Consider the following 21296-nt stretch of genomic DNA (forward strand, 5'->3'; position numbering starts at 1 on the left):
AGCATACATTCAGAGATACATCCTACCAACAAACTCAAGCTGTCAAAAGTGGTTTTAATTCACATAACAGGGCTTGAGAGGAAGAAGGTACAATAGTAAGCATGCAAAATAAGGTAGTGATTTGGTGACTGCTTTTTTGAAAAGATGCAAATACTATCAAAGCATACCCTCGCCTTCTCCCTTTCCCTCTCTCTCACAAGGTCTTCTTTCCTCCTCTGCAAATCAGCCTCCCTTGCCTGAAGTGCCAACAGGGCATCCTGTTGGCTACGCTCAAGCCTCTGCCAGTCCTCGGCCAATCTTCGCTTTTGCACCTGATACTCCAGCTCCATCTGCTGTCTCTCCTGATATTCACATAAGAAATTAAAGAGTTTACTGCCCACAATCTTAACTAATACTTTCCAGACCTAACAAAATCTGCAAAAGGATTATCATGGAAATGAAGTGGCAACAAACATTTTGTACAGTCGACAATAATCAAGACAAAGGATTAATATTCAGAAGCAAACTATTCCACAGACTAAATCTTAAATAGCGGACATCTCAATTATAGATTGAAAACAGTCAGTAAATGTATGCGCAGCAAGCACATCATATTTGTAATGCAGTGGTGTGAAAGTGTGATTAACATTGCCTTGATCAAGATTTGAACCCAGGTCCCTTGATTTCTAGCTGAGTGCTTTAGCCAGTTGAGCTACTGAGGTATCCTCTTAGACTCCAAAATGTTTGGGAGTTAGAGGCAAAATTAGCGAGGGTAACAGGGCATGGTAAGCTTAACCCGTGAAAGCACGCAGCTAGAAATAAAGGTATTCAGGTTCGAATCCCAGTCATGGTGAAATAGTTTATACTCTAAAATTTTTAAATTTTAATGCATATTAGTGGATGGCTCGGTTAAAATTTCTGTCAAGGCATCTGCTGAGGTTCTTTGAATCACATGAAATTAATCCTGGAGTATTTTCTTTAAGTTGAACTGACTCCAGCTCCCATTTACAGACCAAAGCTTATTATTTTTGTCTAAAAATGGCACACATGTCCTATTATCTTTTTTTGATTACCTATATTAAGCATATCCCAAGTGATAGCCAACCATTCAGAGTGCATTCATTCAGAAAATCTGTGACATCTTCTTAGACCAAGGGTCAAAGCTAAGAAATATGAAAATGAATGCTTACAGGACAAATTCCAATTTATAAAATCAAAAATATCCAAACATTGGCGACAGCCATGCCCAATTACCAGACAAAACTTTTATCCATTTTAATGAGCAGTGGCCAATGGTACAATTATTCATCAGCCTGTCCCTTCTGTCTACTAATGCCTTAGTTTATGTCCCATCAGTTTTGCCCTTCTTTGACAAACTGTTCTTAACAGCAATCTATTTTCTCTCATTTCCTCCAACCTTTTTTCATTCATTTTTCTTTCTACCCAGCTTTTTTCTGTCAGCTTCCTCAACACCCACATTTCCATTGCCTCCAGCTTGTTTCTTTAAACTTTCTTGATTGTCCATATCTTGTATCCATATAATAATACACTCAAAATAAACGTTTTGATGAACGTTTTTCTAGTCTCTATGCTTATATGGTTATTAACAATTTAATTATGCAGTTTAAAATGTTTGTTTTGCCAATGCTATTCTTCTCTTGATCTCAGTCTCACACATTTTTAATGTTAATAATAACACCTAAGTACCATAAAATTTTTAATTTGACGAAAGGCAGTGTTGCCTATTTTTATGCCGGCTTTGATGCTTCCTTTCCTCTATTCTACTGGCACTATTTTGGTCCTCTTCCAGTTGATTTTCAATTTAAAGTCATCTGGGTCCTTGGAAAGTTTTTTGAGCATTTTATTCAAGTCTTTTTCGGAGTCTGAGATAATTACTGTGTGTTGTATATCATCGGCAAATCAGATAACGCGAATACTTCTTCCATTCACTCTAACACTTTTAGCCTTTTCTTTCATCCTTGTGACTGCTTCTTCAATGAATATTTTAAATAGGTAAGGACAACCTTGTCTCAAACATGTATTTTTTTTTGCTACTTTTCTTTCAAACTATGTCTTTGATTAAAATTTTAATTAAGGACAAATATAATGCAAATTTTAATACAAAAAACCAAAGATGATGCCAAAATCATTACATGATTAGCTTACAAGAGGAATTGGATGCTCATGGTGAAAATGCAAACTTACCTCCTCCAGTTCTCTCTGAGCTATCTCCAGGGCTTCCTTCTTTTTCTCCTGCTCTCTCTCCCAATCCTGCTCCTTCTCTGCTTGTTCACGCTGTGAAGAAACACCACAATCATTAAATATGCACTCTCCCTTACTGCTCTCCAACCTCACACATATCTAAATACACTTAGTTTGCCACTATGTTCTGACCAATGGCCAAACTATACTAGGCACCCTTTTTCCATTTTGTGAGCTAATCATTATTCTCACAATATCTATCAACAGAAAGGTTATAATATTAGCCCTCTCCCGTACCTATAAATGATGAATTTTAAGAATCATAAAAAAGCACATGGCAAGGCATATATATGGTGACTATGTCAATATGGATAATCTCTCTGATAATTGGCATAAACACTGCAGAGCTTTTTTAATTTGGAAACAGGGTTTTTGAAATTATCATAAGAATATCCCCCACTAAGTTACAAAAAAAATCACAGGCCTCTTCATGATGAAGATTTCCTCACATCAAAATACTGAAAATTACAAGATTATGCAGCTAAGATCTGAGGTCGTCTGTTGAATAAGCCATAAAAATTAATGCTACACAAATGAATAAAGTCAACAATGTTAAAACACAACTAACAGCTTGAGCAGTAGTCAATTAACATATACAATAAGTGATGCAATGATCTATTTAAATAATTCAACTTCAGCGGCTGTTGGATGGACAATTTCAATTTAAGGACACAAGTACCACGGGCGACCCTTGTCTACAAATTGGCGTTGGATATTTTAATATTTCTCTCATTTAAAAATCATTTTACTTTTTTTCAAATTTCAAATTTCGACTTGAAACTTCTCTATCTTCCAACTTAAAAAATAAGAATGAATAATAAAGATATCATAAGACAAAATTGCACAGTCAAATAAATGATCGGAGAGTTATTTCTTGCCGATAAAGAACCATCTGGGATTATTAACTCTATAACTAACTAACCTAAGATGTGTTAGAATGAAAATCCGGCCGAATCAAACAAAGATAGATTATCTGAGTAATGTCAAAGGAGATAAAACAAAACAATTGCCGAAATGATCCATGACCAAATTTAAGGGACACATGAAAAACAGAAACAAAGAATTATTTATCACTTGGAAGCTCATGGGGAAACTATTATTGATAAGACTTCATATCCAATGTTACTCATATCAGACACTGAATACTACAACTATGGTACTACATGCTATAGATATGTAACAATATTTAACCATTGGGATTTATGGACAAAAATCACACTACAAAACAACTATAAATTATGAAGTCATGATTTAATTTAGAAGTTAATTCATTCAATTCTGCACTACATTATACTCCTGCGCTACACACAGTTCAGGTTATCAGTCCCGATTGGTGGCATGAAATACAACATACAAGGCATGCACACTGTTGGCATCTCTGGATTTATAATTATATTTTCTTTGCTTGTATTTAGGGATAACTGGTAAAAACACAACTTTCCAGGTCATTTTAAAGTAAATTTCTACCAGGTAATCCACTAACAGAAGAAACCATACATGAACATATTCACATCAACATTGGACCTTCATTTGGAAAAATGGTTGACCAGAGCATTCCATTCATTTCTATCTCAACCCAAACCTCTTATAACTTGATTTATCTTCTTCCTCGCATGGTTCTTTATTTGATTTACCCATCATTCCCTTGATCTACTTCATAGAAAATATCCCAATAATTTCAAGAGATCTTTAAAATTAATTTTTTCTTCACAGGTAATTTCTTGGGTTAACTTTTTCACGTTACAGCAAATTTAAACTTTTTCAATTTGAATGACATCCACTATTATGTACTACACTAATCTAATCCTAATTATAAATTATCAAAATCTAATGGGAAAACTATTTCATATGAGCACTGATAGTTTAAAAAATTGCAATGGCAAACAAATTTAATCACAGTAATGATGATACATACTATATCATTATTCATAAATTTAATTTTGACTTGACAAAAATATCAGTGGTCATGTGATGCTTTCAGACTGAGCAATACTACAAAGAGATATTTTTTTACTGAACACTGCTAACTGCGAAACTATGAGATTAAAACAACTATTTAATCTGGAAATATGTAAGATTAAAGATATCGCTCATAAGAGTATGATTGAATCCACATTAAATTTACCTCCTTCAGCAATGAAAATATATTTTTGTATTATTTATTGTGAATGAAGCAAGTATTATAAAAATAGTATCACAGTACATTATTAAAACCTAATAAAAGGCGGGAAGAAAAATGGAGAAATTTATACAAAGATTTACTACTACACAAGCACCATGATTTTAGCATTAATAAAACTGTAGATAAAACCTTATCTATCCATGAAAATGCATAATGAGAATTTGAAAAAATAACAAGCACAAGGGAGATCAATTTAAAATTACCGTCAATGGTCCAAATTGAGGGAGGTAATAGATAATAGGCTGCTAGAAAAAGAAAATGGCATAAATATTAATGAAATGCCTTCATGATTTTCAATGTAGGCCAATATCAGCCTGGAGTTATTACTTGTATTTAGAGGCCCTGAATATATCAGCACATAAATCTACATAATTGATATTTTTTAAGAATTGCCAGCAAGACTTGTTCTCATTCCACCAGAGAATGTTTCAGTTCTTGCAAATAACTAATTTGGTTAATAAATATAATAAGTAGTACACTTAAAGTCAATCTGAAGGAATACTAAGGCAGACAAAATAAAAAATACCATTGGACGGGGGACATCTGAAATATCTGAATCGATCAAGTAAATATTATTTAATAAGTACTTTTAACCATATAAAACAGCATGGTTTCAAGTCACTGCTGTTTCATTCAACCACAAAACACTATTTATGGCAACTTCTACAGGCACATCTCAGCTTGATAGTTCCAAAAAAATGCAGGTGATTCCATGACTTACTTTTAACAGGGTCATCCAGTATATATTCTTGTAATGTAACAATTTCAGAGCGTAAAAATTATTTGCCCTGACCGAGACACTCTGAAATTGTTCCATTCTAATGCACATTTAGTGGATAATTCCATTAAAAGTTACTGCCGTGGCATCTCCTGCATTTTCTTGGAATTTGTCAAAGGTAAACACCATAATATTTAAAGTTGGCTTTGACCTCGTGGCCTGTAGTGCTTCGTGCAACAGCTACAAAAGCCTTTAATACATTATGTACCACATTTCGTCACAACATCTTGTTCCTTTACTACCCCCAAGATTTTGGAGTAAAAGAAGATGCCTCAGTAGCATAACTGGCTAACGCATTTGGCTGGACATTGAGGGATCCAGGTTCGAATTCCGGTCAAGGTGAATGATTTTCACACACTGAAATTATCGCATTAAAAGCTTAACACTTCTTTCATTTCATGGTTTTCATAAATGAATGAGGCATGAGGCTTGAAGTGAACCCTAAGATGTGATAAGTGTGTGCGCATAGAGTTGCAGAAGTTGCAAATAAATGGTATTTCTCAAGTTGGCCAACTTTCACTGCTCCATGTGCAATATCCTTGAACATAAATTTATGCAAAATAAACACTGCAATCTATTCAAAAATATTGTAAGGTTGATATGTGGCAGCAGTGTCCACATGCTGACTCCTGTATCATGTGAAATTCAGACAGTGAGGGTTTGTTTCCTGATCAACTTTGCAGCTCTCCATTAAGTCGTGGCTGCATTATAAAATCACAGAGATAGACTGAAGTGCCCAGAGGAATTACCTAGACCTGAACCCAAGACTCTTTTATGCTATGCAGTAACTTAGTACAAACCCCCTCTCCCCCAAAAATACCATACCACCTTAGAGCACCAACATAACTTACAAACCCTTTGCACCACTTCCCTTTTAGAGACAGAAAAGTTAAAGAAGAAGCATGATTTTAGGTTATTACTTTTAGGATTTTAGGTTAGCTCTTCTCTTTCACACTTGCATAACAAGAAAAATATATTTAAGGTCTCAAATCAATTCAGAGCAGGAGACTACAAACTGCTGAGGTATTTATTTGAAATATTTCAAATGCGCTAACGTTTAAGTTTTACCCCTTCATTAATTCAGCCACATCATCATTTCCACTAATCTCTAGGGTCCTTGGGGATTAATTGCAAGCTTATTTTATGAAGTTTTTTTCGACACGAAAAATTTTCTTCTCCATAGAAACAAAATCTGACAACATATGAACCAGTATAATAAAAATGACTTTTTCTTCATAGATAAACTCATATTTTAAGGAATTCAAAATAGTATTAACCATAAACTACCCCCCGCCACACGCCCTTGCGGCGGCTTGCAGGGTATTATGTAGATGTAAACACAGTAATCAACCTGAAGGTCAGTTTGGTAGGTGATGGTAGAGTTCACCCAGTACTAAGCCCTATACAGCATGTGAAATTCACACATTAGGTTAGGGGGGCCAGTTCCTTTCCCTGTGCCAGTTATGGTTTCCCAGGAAGATATGGTATCCGAAAAATTACATAGCTTCGGTGGAAATGCAGGTGTCCAGATTGCCTTTGCCGGAGAATCGAACCCAGGACCCCCCGGTCAGTAGTCCAATGCTCTACCCCCTGAACTACTGCGACCCACCAAAAAAATAGTATTATAATTGTTAAATAAAGTGCACACACTGACTAGTTTTTTAGACAATTTTTATCACTTTAAACCTATTATCATCAGCTGGAATACACATTAAATATGTGAAGATTTTGAGAAGATGAAAGAAGGGTTTATAGATTATGGAAGTTACCTTGAACGCTTCCTTTTCTTTTAGAAGAGTGGCTCTCTGCGTTTCCAAGTCATCAGTCTTTTCTGAATCATCTCTGTAGAAAAAAATAAAAATACTTTTGAGTGAATCTGGCAATGACAGTGACCATCCAAAGATAACTGGTATTCAATTCTAAATTACTAATCTTCAATAGATATATTATCAAATTATGAAAATAGTGCCTTCCTGCTTGTGCATCAGCCATAGGAATAATGGATAGGATGGCAAATTACGATTGCAATTTCATTTCAGAATCTTTTATTTTCTCTGCACTGGAATTCAAGTCTTGTCTTGGTCTGAGACGGATGAATGATGAGCCATTGTAATACAGATTCATACACCATTTACAGTTTTTAAGTTTTCTCCTATTTTTGCTGTAATGATGAGTTAATTTCTTGTAGGACCAATATTTATGCATTATAACACTGAGTTTTTTGACACATTATTAATTTGGAAAACTGCAAATATATTTCTATCACAATTGAAAACTTGAGTTTTTTCTGACCATCCAGCCGTAAAGTACATATGATCAAATACACAAGTTTAGCACACTCAGGCAAGGGCGTTATCATGGAAACAACACAAATTTATTCTTAAACTTAGCAACAATAATACATGATAAATAAATACTATGCTTCAATAAAATGACAAAATACAATACAAATAAAAGTAATTCATTCATCTCAATGAAGAGCCAAGCATACCCACAAATCTCCGCCATCAATGACAAAATTCACATCATTAGCATAAGAACGATAAATCCATACGTTACGTACACAGATGTGAGCAAATTTTCGGTTGACCAGTCAAGGTCAGATGTTGACCAGCTGAGGAGAGACAAGCGAGACAGGTTAAGGTGAGACCTACTACCTTCCTTCCTCATTTTGGCAGCCTCAGCTGGGTCATTGTAACGGAACATATTTGTGCGACCCAAAACAATGATGCAGCCTGCAAAATGAAAGCAGTAAACAGGACTTGGTGGGGATAAAACAATACATAAAAATAATAAAAAATGCAATCTCAAATATTTGGCATTCACCCTTTTCTATCAAGCATTTACATATACCTGTATATATATATGGTAGACAAAATAAAGCCTTACGTTAAGTAATAATCAACAAAATAAATAATGGGATGGATTGAAATGAACAGTGGTAACATCAGATATTACAAAGAAGAGAATTAATTTCAAAATGTGAAACATTTATATTTTTTCGTTCACAGGGGATAGAGTATTTTTTAACACTTTTTGGTAGAAATTTTATAATGTATGTTACAGGAGACTTGGCTTATACATTAAAACATCAGGAAAAGAGTCAATATCAACTTATGGGCAATACAAGGTGATGTACCAAGACATCTGAAATGCACCATAAAAACTGCATCTAAGAAAGCAGAAACTACACTCTTTTGAATGTTCAAAATGCTTCATAAGCTAACTCAAGAATTCTTAATTATTTGCCTAAAGATTTTTTATTATATTAATGAGTCACAAAGGCAGGCAATGCTCAAAATCTCACAAGTTAGTAAAATGCATGCATAACATAAAACTTAAAATGGTAAAGATTATACAATTTCACAAATGGAGAAAAATTTATCTAAAACTTTTGCTTTGAGGCAATTTGTTGCATTCCATTCTTTGAAAAGGCTTTTTGCAGGGAGATAATTGACATGAAGCAGATCACAGAGATACAAAATGATGCAATTGACCAATCAAAAATCATATGAATTCTCATAAACCTCCCTACTTTCTCCCACCTATGCTGCCTTTCTTTTCTTTCCCTTTGTATTTGCCTCAAGCTATGCTTCAATCCAAATTATTTTCATTGGTATTCTCATTACCATGATTATTTCCAAAAACTGTCCACTCTTATTGATCTTACAACTAAAACTAAAATTGGCATACAAATTTGACAAAATTGTGACAATATTTTCCAATACATAATATGATAAAATAATATAATTTGATATTTGCATATTTCACTACTAAACAAAAAGCAGCCAAGTAGGCCCTTACATTGGATTTTAAACAAAATAATAATGGCAGAAAAAACCATAGACTTACAAGGATTACAAGGAGGAATATCCACCTATGAGGGAATTAACCCTCCTCCTCTACAGTGACTGGCAAAGTTGTCATTCTAAAACCATCAAGTCAAAAATTTTTACATTGATAAAATTCATCCCACATTATTATACTCAAGCTCTTTAGATGCATGAAGATTGCCAATAATATAGGTTCTATTCCAATTCAGTATAGGTTGAGTTGATGGAGGGCATAAGAAACAAGAACAGAATTACCATAATCTGGGATATGATACAGATAGAAATAGTGGAACAGCTTCAGTTAAGCTCCATCTCTAATAAAATTTAACAAGACTAGTTTCAATGTAGCTACATCATCATCATCATTACCTCCATCTCTGATAATAGCCCAACTGACCATATTTCTTAATAAGAACACATTTTATCTCAACACACAGGAATTTACGACATTTAGTCTTAAAAAGCAATAATGGAATGGAAGGAACTTGAAAGGCTATGGATGAACTGCGATTTCATCAAATTACTTCTCCTACAAATCTCTCTGATATAATTCTTGATTAACTGATTTCTTCACAGAGTGTTTGATACTTTGCTTTTCAATGAATTTTTTGTAACACATTCCCTGTTGACCAAACAGCATGCATAATCTGTCTAAAAAAATCATGCCATTGATCTCTGCAGGTTTTATGGAATAATTCCCCAAGAAGTTCATTGTATCCACAAAATTTCAATGAAAAAGAATTTTCATTTTCTCCTCCAAAGAAATAATGATAATCACTGAGCAATAGATCTGGCACAATTTCATGCTTGGATAACATGAATGGTTGATATATAAAAGTACACCATTTTAAGCAAAATCCTAATAATCTACGGAAATAATCACTCAAACAGCATTTGTGCCAACACTTAAAAAAAATGAATGGCAAGTTGCAGTGGATATCCATTAACAAAGCTCTACAGTTGAATTATTCCATTCAAGAGTCGAATAAATTATTCAGACATATGCTCACTAAACAAAAATATTTCTTTGAAAGAAGCCTTCAGGTAAAAATTAATAAGGCATCAGAACAAAAGAAGAGAACTTTGCACAGAAATGAATAAGTCTGAAGTTACATTTTACATGACATATTCAAGATCACCACTCCATGTGCAGCATTAATGCAAGCCTATCTGTTCACACACTGTGTGAAAGTCAAAAGTTTTCCATTACTAATGAAAGCTGTTTCCTTATTATGAGCCGAAAATGAGCTGCTTAAGTCAGGGAGCTAAACCTCCATGGAAAATAATTATTACTTTATGGGGCTTGACTGAGGTGGTCTTCTTAGGTTTTGTGGGCCATTGATAAAATATATGGGAATTATAGGGAATACTCTACAGTATTAAGACCCTGCAGATGGTAAGAGAACCTCTCTATAAAAGAGGCGAGCCAAGTAATAAATATCCAATTGACAGGATGAACTGCTATGGATTCCATGAGATGAAACTCAAATAGTATACAGTCATCTGTCCTCGGACAAAAAAGGCTTAAGAAAGCATATGAAATCTTACACTTCAGAACATTTCACCATTAGCAGCTAACATTATGAATCACATGGGTGACAATTTTTGACTTCTTTAGTTTTTTTTATCACATGATGCAACATTTTCAAATGTAATAAAACATTCAAGTTAAAGGAGTAGTAGTAGTTTTTAAGGGAGGCGACTGACAGCTAAGGTCATTTGCGCCATAGGGTATGGACAGGAAAGGATGAAGGGTGGAGAGAAACCCAGCGTCGGCATTAGCCTACTCTTTACGAAAGGCGCCAAGGGGTCCGCAGTTTAACGTCCCATCCGACGAATGGCGTACTCACTCAAAGTGCCCTCCACAAAGCACCTCAAATAGGGATCAAGATACCACTGAAAAATATTCAACACCGCCGGGATTTGAACCCGCACCCTCTGGGTGGGAAGCCAGTACGTTAGCCCCCGCACCATCTCGATCCCCTCAAGTTAAAGGAGGAGCAGATATAATCATAGAGGTGATCCTGAACATGTTTTAAATTTCCAGCATCTTTCAGTTTTATCTGGTAAATGCCTTATATTATAGAGATATCCACTTCTACTTGCCATGGCCAAGGCATTTCGCACAGGTATCATATATCACTTGTGCTAGCTCACTAATCCTACACTGCCTAAATGGGTCTACTGCCCTCATCTCACAGAAGCAAATTCACTCTGGCAAACGTTGCAAATGACATCATTAATTAGCAGCACTCGACTAAGAATAGCAACAAATGGCTTGCTTCTGGATAAAATCAGAACAGGCACGGGAACTCACTACATCTTAAACCTCAATGAGCCAAAGAGTTCACCAGATACAGCTACCACTTCCCCCCAGGTGATGAAAGCTGAAAACCAAATAAATACAGCTAGGATGTCAGGCTGGCAATCCAGCGGCATTGGGTAATAAAAAAATTAAAAAAATTCCATTCTAAGCCTAACTTTGGCAACTCTTGCTCATCATCACAATGAATGGCAGAAGCAAATAAGCAACTAATTAATGTAATCCTGGTACATTAAAACAGCCATGACGAGTCAAGTAGACATACATACAGAAAGTACTTCCCATTTATTTTGGAGGGTTTCCAAGTGTAATGCGATTACCTAAAAACTTTGATGAATATGTTGATAAAATAATTTGATTACTTCTATTTAGGTACGTAACAGAATCATTACTTTACCACATAACTTTAGCATCAATGGGTAGTAGCAATCAAGCTTATATCTTGAAAGCATAAATATTCACTATATCTTACACAAAAAGTACAAACTCTGTTCCTGATTTCACGATGAATCATGCCTTACAATCGCTTAACATAAAACATGAATTATTGTAATTCCAATTACAATTGGTGATATTCCATCAATATAATTCTAGATTAAAAATAAAAATAAATGCACACCTTTTACATTTTTAATCAAGACTTATAATCACACTGAAAAGCAATGATTAGCATCAAGTATGTCAAGCTAATACATAAAAAAAAGGTGTGAAAGTATCCTGTAATTAAAATAACATTTAGAAGCATGTGATACATCAGAGTGAACAACATATTACTATAACATATGTCATTTTTTTGAAAAATACAAAATGTAAACTACTGTTAATGTATCATTCCAAAGATAAGGTTGACTTACTGGAAAAATATTGACTAAGAAAATTCAGAGCACACAGGGCATATGCTTTAGTAGTGAGAAAGAAAACCAGTGGGCAATTTCTATTCTAAAAGACAAAAATAACTGAGAAAGTTGGTGAATGAAATAGCACTATAAATTACACAGATATATTAAATACTACTGGAAAAAAGGATTCTAAATTTTGATTTTTCATAATTTCCCTCTCCTTTGAGAGGATTCATTATAATTTCCATGAAAAGTCTATCTGCAACACACAAAATTAGATATGTTATAACCAATATTTTTTTTGTATTTTGGCTCTAACTCTCTTAACAAAAACACTGAATTATTGGGAAGTAAATAAATGCAGAGGAAACATGAGAAAGTACATGGGAATAAACTCATGGTTTACAATTTTACATGCTTATGAACAAGATCTCAACTCAAGTGATAACATAGAACACAATACAGATGAAAACTGCTGATAATGGGCAATGGATACACTTCAATATGCTGGCAAGAATATGGATTTAGATTATGTCAACAAGTTTTGAGATGAGATGGACAATATATGAGGAACATCTTAGCACTGAGCCAAGGCTTTCTATCAAAGAATTGTCTTAACAAGATAGGGAGCTTCAAGTAGTAAACACAACGGAATTAGGAAGTCGGCCTCAGCTGTATTTTAAGGACATCAAAGCACCAAATACACAGTTTTGAAATACAAAAGCAAAACCATTAACATGGACCAAGAGTATTCAGAATTAGAAAAGGAACACTGACTAATGGCTCATACTAAATAGAAAAAGTAAACTCTACACCAAAATAGACTGGCATATGCACTTTATACAAATGCTTTTTTTAAAGGCCATCAAAAGCTAGTGTAAGCTAAAAGTTACATAAACATGATTAATGTAATTAATGTTACAGCATGGGAAATCAAAACAGCGTGAAAGTCATTTAAGTCAATATATAAAGATATCTAACCTTGAGAGAGGCGTGTGGGTCTGTCTACAAGCACTGTGTTTACCCAGCACTGAGAATTTCCCTTAGGAATCAGCGTTCCCACACCATCCTTGAGCACCACACTGCAGTGTTCCGGTTCAACACCAGCTCCATTCAGCACTATATCCTGCTTCTGTTCTGCGTCTTCACTACCAATTGATGTTTCACCCTCCTGTCAGAATGGGCAGGATGTAAATTAACATTAATGGAAAAATGAAACCGTAATTATGAATTTAGTCCCACCTATCTAACACGTAATAATAGTAGTACTAGTAGTTATTGGGGACGGTGATCAACAGCAACTGGGGTATTTGCGCCATTACCATCAGACGGACAGCATACTTACTAACAGTGCCCTCCATAAAGCACTTCAAATAGGGATCGGGTGTCGCTATTTGCCAACTTTTAATGAAAGGGGCCAAGGGATCAACAGATGCCCCATCAGATGGACAGCGTACTCACTTAAAGTGCTCTTCACAAAATACCTTAAATAGGAATAAGGATAGCACTGGAAAAAAATTGCTGTCTCCAGGATTTGAACCTGGATCTAATAGAAAAGAGAATTCTTCAAGCAGTAACTACACTGACTTTCATATTAAGTTGATATTTCCTCAAACTTATCAAGGAGCTAGTTATTAAAGATAATGATGATCTATAAGATCTCTATCGGTGTGAAATGGCAAATATGAACATGGAAAGCTACCATATCTTTATTCCTACCTTGGGTGACCCTTTTTTCTTTGGATTATATCAATAGAAAATGTGTTTTTTGCGATGAAGAACATTTAAATGTTAACTAATTGTACTGCAATTTTACCAAATCTCAATGAGTATTTCTCATTCATACAAGTGAAATCATACATTGATTTTTTTGAAGTATTAGGGTCTTTTATTTACATTAATTGCACCTGCTTTGAGAAAAAACTGCTGGTGCTTACATTCTTTTATTTTTTTAAATTAATATCTTGTGAAATATTCTTTTTTTTAAACATCAAATGGCTATTCATGTAATTTCCCCGATTTTACATTAACATGATGACTTATGAGGTAAAAACTTAAAAATAAAATCGTGTTTTTGCAATAATGCTGAACAAAACCAGAGAAAGAATGGGGAGAATTGATTGAGCCATTCTTGAGTTATTACCAGCCCTCGTTACACATTGCTATTGATCACATCTGAGTCATAGAATAGGAGTGGAGTGGGTACATAGTTAAATTTAAATGTGTTTTGAATAATATCCATTACCTGAAAAAAGTGTGATAAAAATCGATTGGTTTTTTCATGAGCTGTTTTGCTCAAAAAGCTTTCCGATGGTTCATTTTCACATACTATACATTCATGTATATAGGGCTATATCATTTGTCTGAGTTTCTTATATATATAGTGTCCTCCCATCTCTGAAAGTTAATTTTCGGAGAGCTGTTTCTTTTTGCTGAGAAAATGTTCCCCCTGTGCCTGTACCCTTCTACTGTTACCATCACGGGGATTGGGATGGTGTGGTGGCTTATGTACTCACTTCCCACACAGAAGACCTGGGTTTAAATCTCATTGGGGGGGAGAGGCTTATTCAAGCAGTATCCTCAACTGCACTTGAAAGTGCCATATGGAGAGTACTCTTAAGTGAGTATACCATCTGTCAGATGGGACATGGAATTGCGTGAACCCTTGTTGCCTAATGTAAAAGATTAGGCTAATGCTGACAGTGGGATTCTTGATATCCTACCCATACCAAAATCACCCACCTATCCTGTTACACTTTTATCCTGTCACCCACTTACACTGTTAAACAGCTATTGGCAGCCTTCCCAAACAACTACTACAATGAACAATGATTATTCCTCTGTCACTGGAGGTGATAGTATAAATCAGAAGACAACTATAGAGCAAGAGGAGATAATTCCTGTATACCTTGAGGTGATATAAGGTGACACCTGTGGAGAGGAGGTCATCATCGATGCCCACCAGATGGGGTCGATCTGAGTCTAGCACCACCCCAACACCAGACTTCCTCAGGCCAAGAGTCTTCTGCTCATGCAGTATTTGTTGCGTTTCTCGCCACTTCTCAGTCCACTCCTCAGTCAGCTCTTTTTCCTTCGCCTCCTTTTGATGCAGGGCTGCCACCATTTGAGGCTGAGACTCCATTGTCTGACATGAGAGGAAAACAATTAGTCCAAGTAGTAAAGTGACGGCATACGTTTGGCAAAGCACTGAAAGAGCCCGAGGAAACATTTTTAAGGGACCATTGAAAATCTTAGTATAATATCTGCAGCACATCTATCTGTACATTCATTCAAGGACCAAAGTGGTTATTGAAATCCTGTTAGTCATGTGGCCCACCAAGCAAAATCAACATTTATTATTTTAGAAAAATCAGTAATCCCCCTTGTACTGCTTGAAATTCTCAAAAATCATACACCATGAATATCAGGATAATCGAATAAGTAAATATAGGGTACGGCAACATTAATTCCTTTTTTATAAGGCACATTAAATCACAAAAGAAAGTTCTGTTGCTGTATGCTGTACTACATGCTGCAATATTATATTTTTTTAAGCAGAAATTTATCTGTGGTTTCCATATAATTTCAATTGTACGAAAGATGTGTAGTTTCTTACTTCATCAAACCAATGGAAATCTAACTTTGTTTGAGGGTAAATTCAACAAATAAGCTGAATTTGGCTGAGGTTTTATTAATATAGTTAAATCTGACATTCTTAACGAATAGAGATAGTTAATAATGCACAAACTGAAACTGTGAATTAACCCATTACAACATCTCTACAAATCATTCATCTCTTACCTTCCTCAAACTTCATTTAAAACTTTTAATTTTCATCTGTTTTAAAGTAGCAAAGTTCAGATATTAACATGTCTTCATCCATAAATAACATAGATCTTAAAATACATTTTTCTACACCTTTAACTGTATGTAAACTCAAGATTTCACAACTGAAACATTACATTTAAAGGACCTTAACATCTTAACAGTTCTTCAGGAATCATGCAAATTTATTTATTTTCATAAATTTCTGATTACTTTTGGAACTGGCTTCATGTCATTTTATATGCACATGGTGAGATTCCTTATCTAAACCAATTTTGAAATTAACATCCACTTAGTTTTTTCTTGTCAATGATTTATACCCAATCCATCAATTTTAAAATCACCCCTATTATCTGGTAAAATGCATATTTCACTTACCTTTCACACATCTTATACTCCAAGTTACATGGTATATTTACATGTATTCCAAATGGACTATTAAAATTTTAAGCCAGCTGATTTGCAAAATTTGCTTTACATAAACCCTAATGACAGCATAATATTTTATAGAGTATTGTATCAATATGAAGGCTTAAAAAATTCAAGGAAATTTTTTAACGAACACTTACAAATTCACTCCCAAGTAAAGCCCTGAGTTTGGTGATTTCATCGCGAAGCTCACGAATAAGTTTTACATTCGGATCCTCATTGATGGTCGGCTTGTTGATGATGTTCTTCGCCCGGTTAGCATACCGAAGAGTGCTCAAAGTCTCACCATAATTGCAGTCTGCAGGGGATACAGCTGGGGAACAGAAAACAGATTTGCTTTTCTTAGAAGCTACAACCAAAAGTATGATTACAAAATCCTTACAGATGAGTTTTATTCATGTCTAATTAATAATTTACATTCCTTAGATTGGCCTGGCAAACAGTTTAATTGGTATGCATCATGAACACTTGTTACATGAACAATTTTATGATTTTAAATCAAGTCATAATCATTTGTCATGCCAAAGAAGCTGAAAGGTATATTCAAATATCTTTTGAAAATGCAAGATTATGAATAAAAACCTAAATAATAATACCAAATATCATAATTCATTACTTTACTATGGGCATGTAACGAATTATTACATTATAAAACGTGCCAGTATTAGTCAGTGATCCAGAGAAAAAATAAACATGAAAAGGAAAAACGTTAAAACCAAAAAGAGAAATAATATACGGTGATCACATCGATCAGAGATAAATTCAGATCAAATTATGTAACAATGTTATTACAGCCAGTAGAATTTGATTTATAATTTTTCTTCCTCCAAAATTCCTACTTTGCTTCAATTCCTTCCATTCATCCAAGATTACACTTCCTTAAGTGTAATCATGAATAAATCTCTTTAAAAAAATATTCAGTGCCCTGGTGATAGTATGATATTTGGACTTATGAAGACATTGTTTCCGTTTATGGCATGAACTCAATATTGCCTCGCATTTTATCACATAAAATCCCATTTGATACCATAAGTTTTCCTACCTGCTATCATGATTGTCTTTGAGTTTCCACCGAGGCTGTCCTTTAGCAGCCAAGTGAGCACAGAATCCCGATACGGAATAAATACAGAGCGGGAACCAATTTGCCTGTGTGTGCTCATGCCATCTCCCGCTCCTCCACAGCCGGATGAAAGTTCAGCAAGCGCGGATATCACAGATCCCAGCGTCACGAGCGACTTGTTTATGTGAGCGCCCTCCTTCAACCTCTGACCAGTTGCACCAGTGGCATCAGCACGTTCACTAAAAACATGGACAGCACGGAGTTAAAAACAATAGATAGCGAGTGCTTGCTTAAAAATTGGATGAACTATATTCATCAACAATTTTTGCAAATTTCCCCATTTTTGCTGGCATTAAATTGCAGAGTGACTGTAGGAAATCTTAAAATGATTCGGTTCATCATCACAAGTGCATGAAAGTTTCACCAAACTAGATATATAAATGATTGAAACTATTCAGTATTCTGACAAAAAATGCCATATCACATTTCCATTTTTTTTAAACACATTATACGCAATAAATTCAGTGGTGAACTACAACTTACTTTTATCATTATGACATATTCTCACACAAACTGGAGTGGGCCTCAATTACTGACACAGATGTTTAAATATTTTATGCTATAACATAGGAGATTTAAAAATAATCAATCTCGGGTCATATAAGAATTCATTTTTATAATATTGGATTTGATACCTTTTGTGATCAAATTTCACATAAATTGGAATTTCTACACTTGATAACTGAGGTGAATGTCACCAACCTGCCAGCTAAATCCACAAGATGTACTTTGGACACTGTCTCACTTGGCATTCCTCCGGCAAAGCCAGCCTGGACAAACATTAATGTGAATATTGCATGACTTCTACTGCTGACGTCATTCATATTTGTTGATGCTGTTGTGCGATGATTGTTTCCTCGAACCATTAACTCCTAGAAGAAATAAAACCACACTTTAAGCATAGCTCCAGGAAAATAAAACTTTATAACAAACTATAAGTGAAAAAAAAATTATTAAAAAAATCAATGTTTTACATTTATTTACAAAATGCTCAGTTTAATTTACTATTTTCCTTCAAACTTGATTAGTTTTTCGGCACAATGACAACAGACAAATTATATGTTTACTTCTACACTTAGTAGCACCTCCCGCAGCTGTTTAGAATTCTGAATGTACAGTTAATTGATAAAATTTGTGAATCCTTTAGCATGCAATGAATGGAAAAAATTGCTGGATGGTGGTCTTAATAAAGGTATACCTTCAAGGCACTTAGGGAGTTACTCCAGGGCTGTTGTGTCTCTACTGTGTTTAGACTTTTCTGTCCAATGAAAAATATTCTAGATAGGTGTAACCCAAATAATAATAATAATATCTATTATTACTCCAATGTAGCAATATACAATCTGCAAAAATAATGATGCACAGATTGTGATTTATACTATGCTGGAGTAATAATAAACATTTTAGCACCATCATTATTTCGGTTACAACTATCTAGAACATTTTTCAACGGACAGAAATGCCTGACACTATTGGAGTGACCAATCTTGCTTGCAAAAAATAATGAGCATAAGTTTAAACGAGCATGAAAACATATTCATTACAGGAATCCTCCAGCAATAGAAAACAAAATTACATTTTAATGTTTACAAAAGACTTAAAAGAGTAACCACTGTCAATGTTGATATTTTTCATTTAATGACTTGAAACAAATGACATATCAACGAGAGGAGGGTGATGATGAAACATTGCATGGGAAATTTAAGAAACTTTATCTATGCAAAAATGACAAGCAGGACACCACTGCAATGAGATATGCTATACCATGCCTACCACCCTACGTCTGCTCTAAAAAAGCAAGGCTTAAGTCGGCTCTTCTAGTTATTCGCGCCATGTCTGTCATTTATTCGGGATTGAATGAGAAACAACATGATGGTACTACCTGTATGTTTGGATAATCGCTGACCAGATGACGCGATAGGTCTTGTACATAGGGCCCAAGGCGAGGATGTTCACGTACTCGTAACCCATGTCCAGTCTCGTCCCGGTGCAGAAGATCTTTTACCCGCTCATTGTAGATCTCCAGGTAGCTCACCTCCGTGCGATAGCTTGCACCTTGCTCCTTCCCAGTATGCATTCGCCCAAATAGATTCTGTGTTTTCAAGGCAAGACAGTAAGTAAATTAGTAGAATTACATTTATTCAGCAGTTTTCTGATAATAGTAATTACATCATTTTAAAACAGCAAAATAATTCTGAAGAAAGCAAATTTACACATATAGGTGGGTAGGTAATTTCCAGGTATGGGAAAGATAGGTGGGTGCAAGAAACCACAACCTTGAGAAAAAAGGGTTCCAATCTTAAACAAAGAAACTGTACAAAGTATGATAACATTTTATAGTGAATGATACAACAAAAACTATGGGATATATACTCGTATAATTCCATTATATTTTTAACATTTTCATAAACTTACTTTGCAAATCCTTGGGATAAGGCCCTGGGATTCCTGAAACCAACAAAATGAAGAATTAAATTAGGAAATATTGTACAGATTATTATTTAGATGAGTGAAACTGAGGAGATTAGATTGTCAATGTTCTGATTTACACCTGAAAATTCACAATTATTCCATAGCAAAAACTACATTTAAAGATGTTTTTCAAAAATGATATTTTAATCTCAAAAAAAGCAACATCGAATGGATGAAGAAACAAATTAGTGGGCATAATGGCAAAACAGTAACAACTTACAGCAGACCCCATCATGGTGAATGTTTTCCCACTTCCAGTCTGTCCATATGCAAAGACACATGCATTGTAACCCTCAAAGGCACTAGCCACGACTTCCATTCCAAGATCTTCAAATACCTGAAACATAAATACAAGAGGGTACTTAAAGGCTAGTCCCCGTCCATGGATTCATCCCTAATATCCATCATTGGCTATCTATTCACTTTCACTACATAGGAGATGCAACTAAATATAACTGTTTTCATTAATAGTTTAAATTGAAATGTTTTTCTCTCTAACTAATTCAACATATTTATAAATAATCACACCAAAACAAAGAAAAAACCATCATAAAAAGTATTAACATATGATTATACATATATCATTTCATTAAATTGCTTTAACCTAACAAAATGTTTTTAATATTTCACTAACTGTGGAATTGCCAATATTAATTTTGAAATTTAACAGCCTGTTCTTCATTTACAGGCTTTAATTATCAATTCCATGTTACTTCAGCAAATTTCATCAACCACTTTTGGGACAATGTTTCATAAAAGAAAACAAACTTTATGTCTCTCCATAGTGACAGAGTGAAATAGTTTTTAATTTTAGAGAATTAAAAGTAGTTTTTGCATTTCGGTCTTTTAATTCACCAAAAGTAAATCTAATATTATATTATCAAATAAAGAATTCATTATTTTCTCAAGGGAGAAGATAATATATCCCGCACTACTTTAAATGTCTCATGAGTTCTGAAAGACAACAGTCTCTTTACATACATAAGATTGCAAAATTCAATTCCTTATATTTATGCATCCCCAAATAAAGTCTTCAAATTCAAACTTAAGCACTTAAAGACATCCCGAGCACACTGATTTCCCAAGTTATTACCCACAATAGATGTTGACTAAGAAATTAAAATATGCTCACCTTTTCCTGAGATGCATAATGAGAGTCCCTTGCATCAAATGACCAATAGGAATGGTCAAAAGTGAAGTCCTTGTACCTTGATCTCCCACCACCACCATCTTTCACTTGGCCAACCTGTAGGG

General features: G+C 34.6%; 1 protein-coding gene across 5 annotated transcripts in view; it reads right to left on the minus strand.

Annotated features, from left to right (window-relative positions):
* Klp98A (kinesin-like protein 98A) overlaps positions 1 to 21296 on the minus strand; it is a 199562-nt gene that overhangs the window by 29561 nt on the left and 148705 nt on the right. For 3 of the 5 annotated variants that reach the window (XM_071597478.1, XM_071597476.1, XM_071597474.1), the window contains exons 3-16: positions 21175 to 21288; positions 20263 to 20379; positions 19986 to 20018; positions 19453 to 19662; positions 18273 to 18442; positions 17493 to 17749; positions 16591 to 16763; positions 15105 to 15341; positions 13178 to 13367; positions 7765 to 7936; positions 6971 to 7043; positions 4627 to 4668; positions 2185 to 2274; positions 168 to 341 (exon numbers count right to left, since the gene is read on the minus strand). In XM_071597478.1, the coding sequence (XP_071453579.1) occupies positions 168 to 341; positions 2185 to 2274; positions 4627 to 4668; positions 6971 to 7043; positions 7765 to 7936; positions 13178 to 13367; positions 15105 to 15341; positions 16591 to 16763; positions 17493 to 17749; positions 18273 to 18442; positions 19453 to 19662; positions 19986 to 20018; positions 20263 to 20379; positions 21175 to 21288 (2052 nt within the window). The remainder of the gene's footprint in view (positions 1 to 167; positions 342 to 2184; positions 2275 to 4626; positions 4669 to 6970; positions 7044 to 7764; positions 7937 to 13177; positions 13368 to 15104; positions 15342 to 16590; positions 16764 to 17492; positions 17750 to 18272; positions 18443 to 19452; positions 19663 to 19985; positions 20019 to 20262; positions 20380 to 21174; positions 21289 to 21296) is intronic. The other 2 variants (XM_071597475.1, XM_071597477.1) reach the window with 2 other exon arrangements.

Source organism: Hetaerina americana, unplaced genomic scaffold (genome assembly GCF_022747635.1).
Source record: "Hetaerina americana unplaced genomic scaffold, ioHetAmer1.1.p SCAF_9, whole genome shotgun sequence".
Classification (NCBI taxonomy): domain Eukaryota; kingdom Metazoa; phylum Arthropoda; class Insecta; order Odonata; family Calopterygidae; genus Hetaerina; species Hetaerina americana.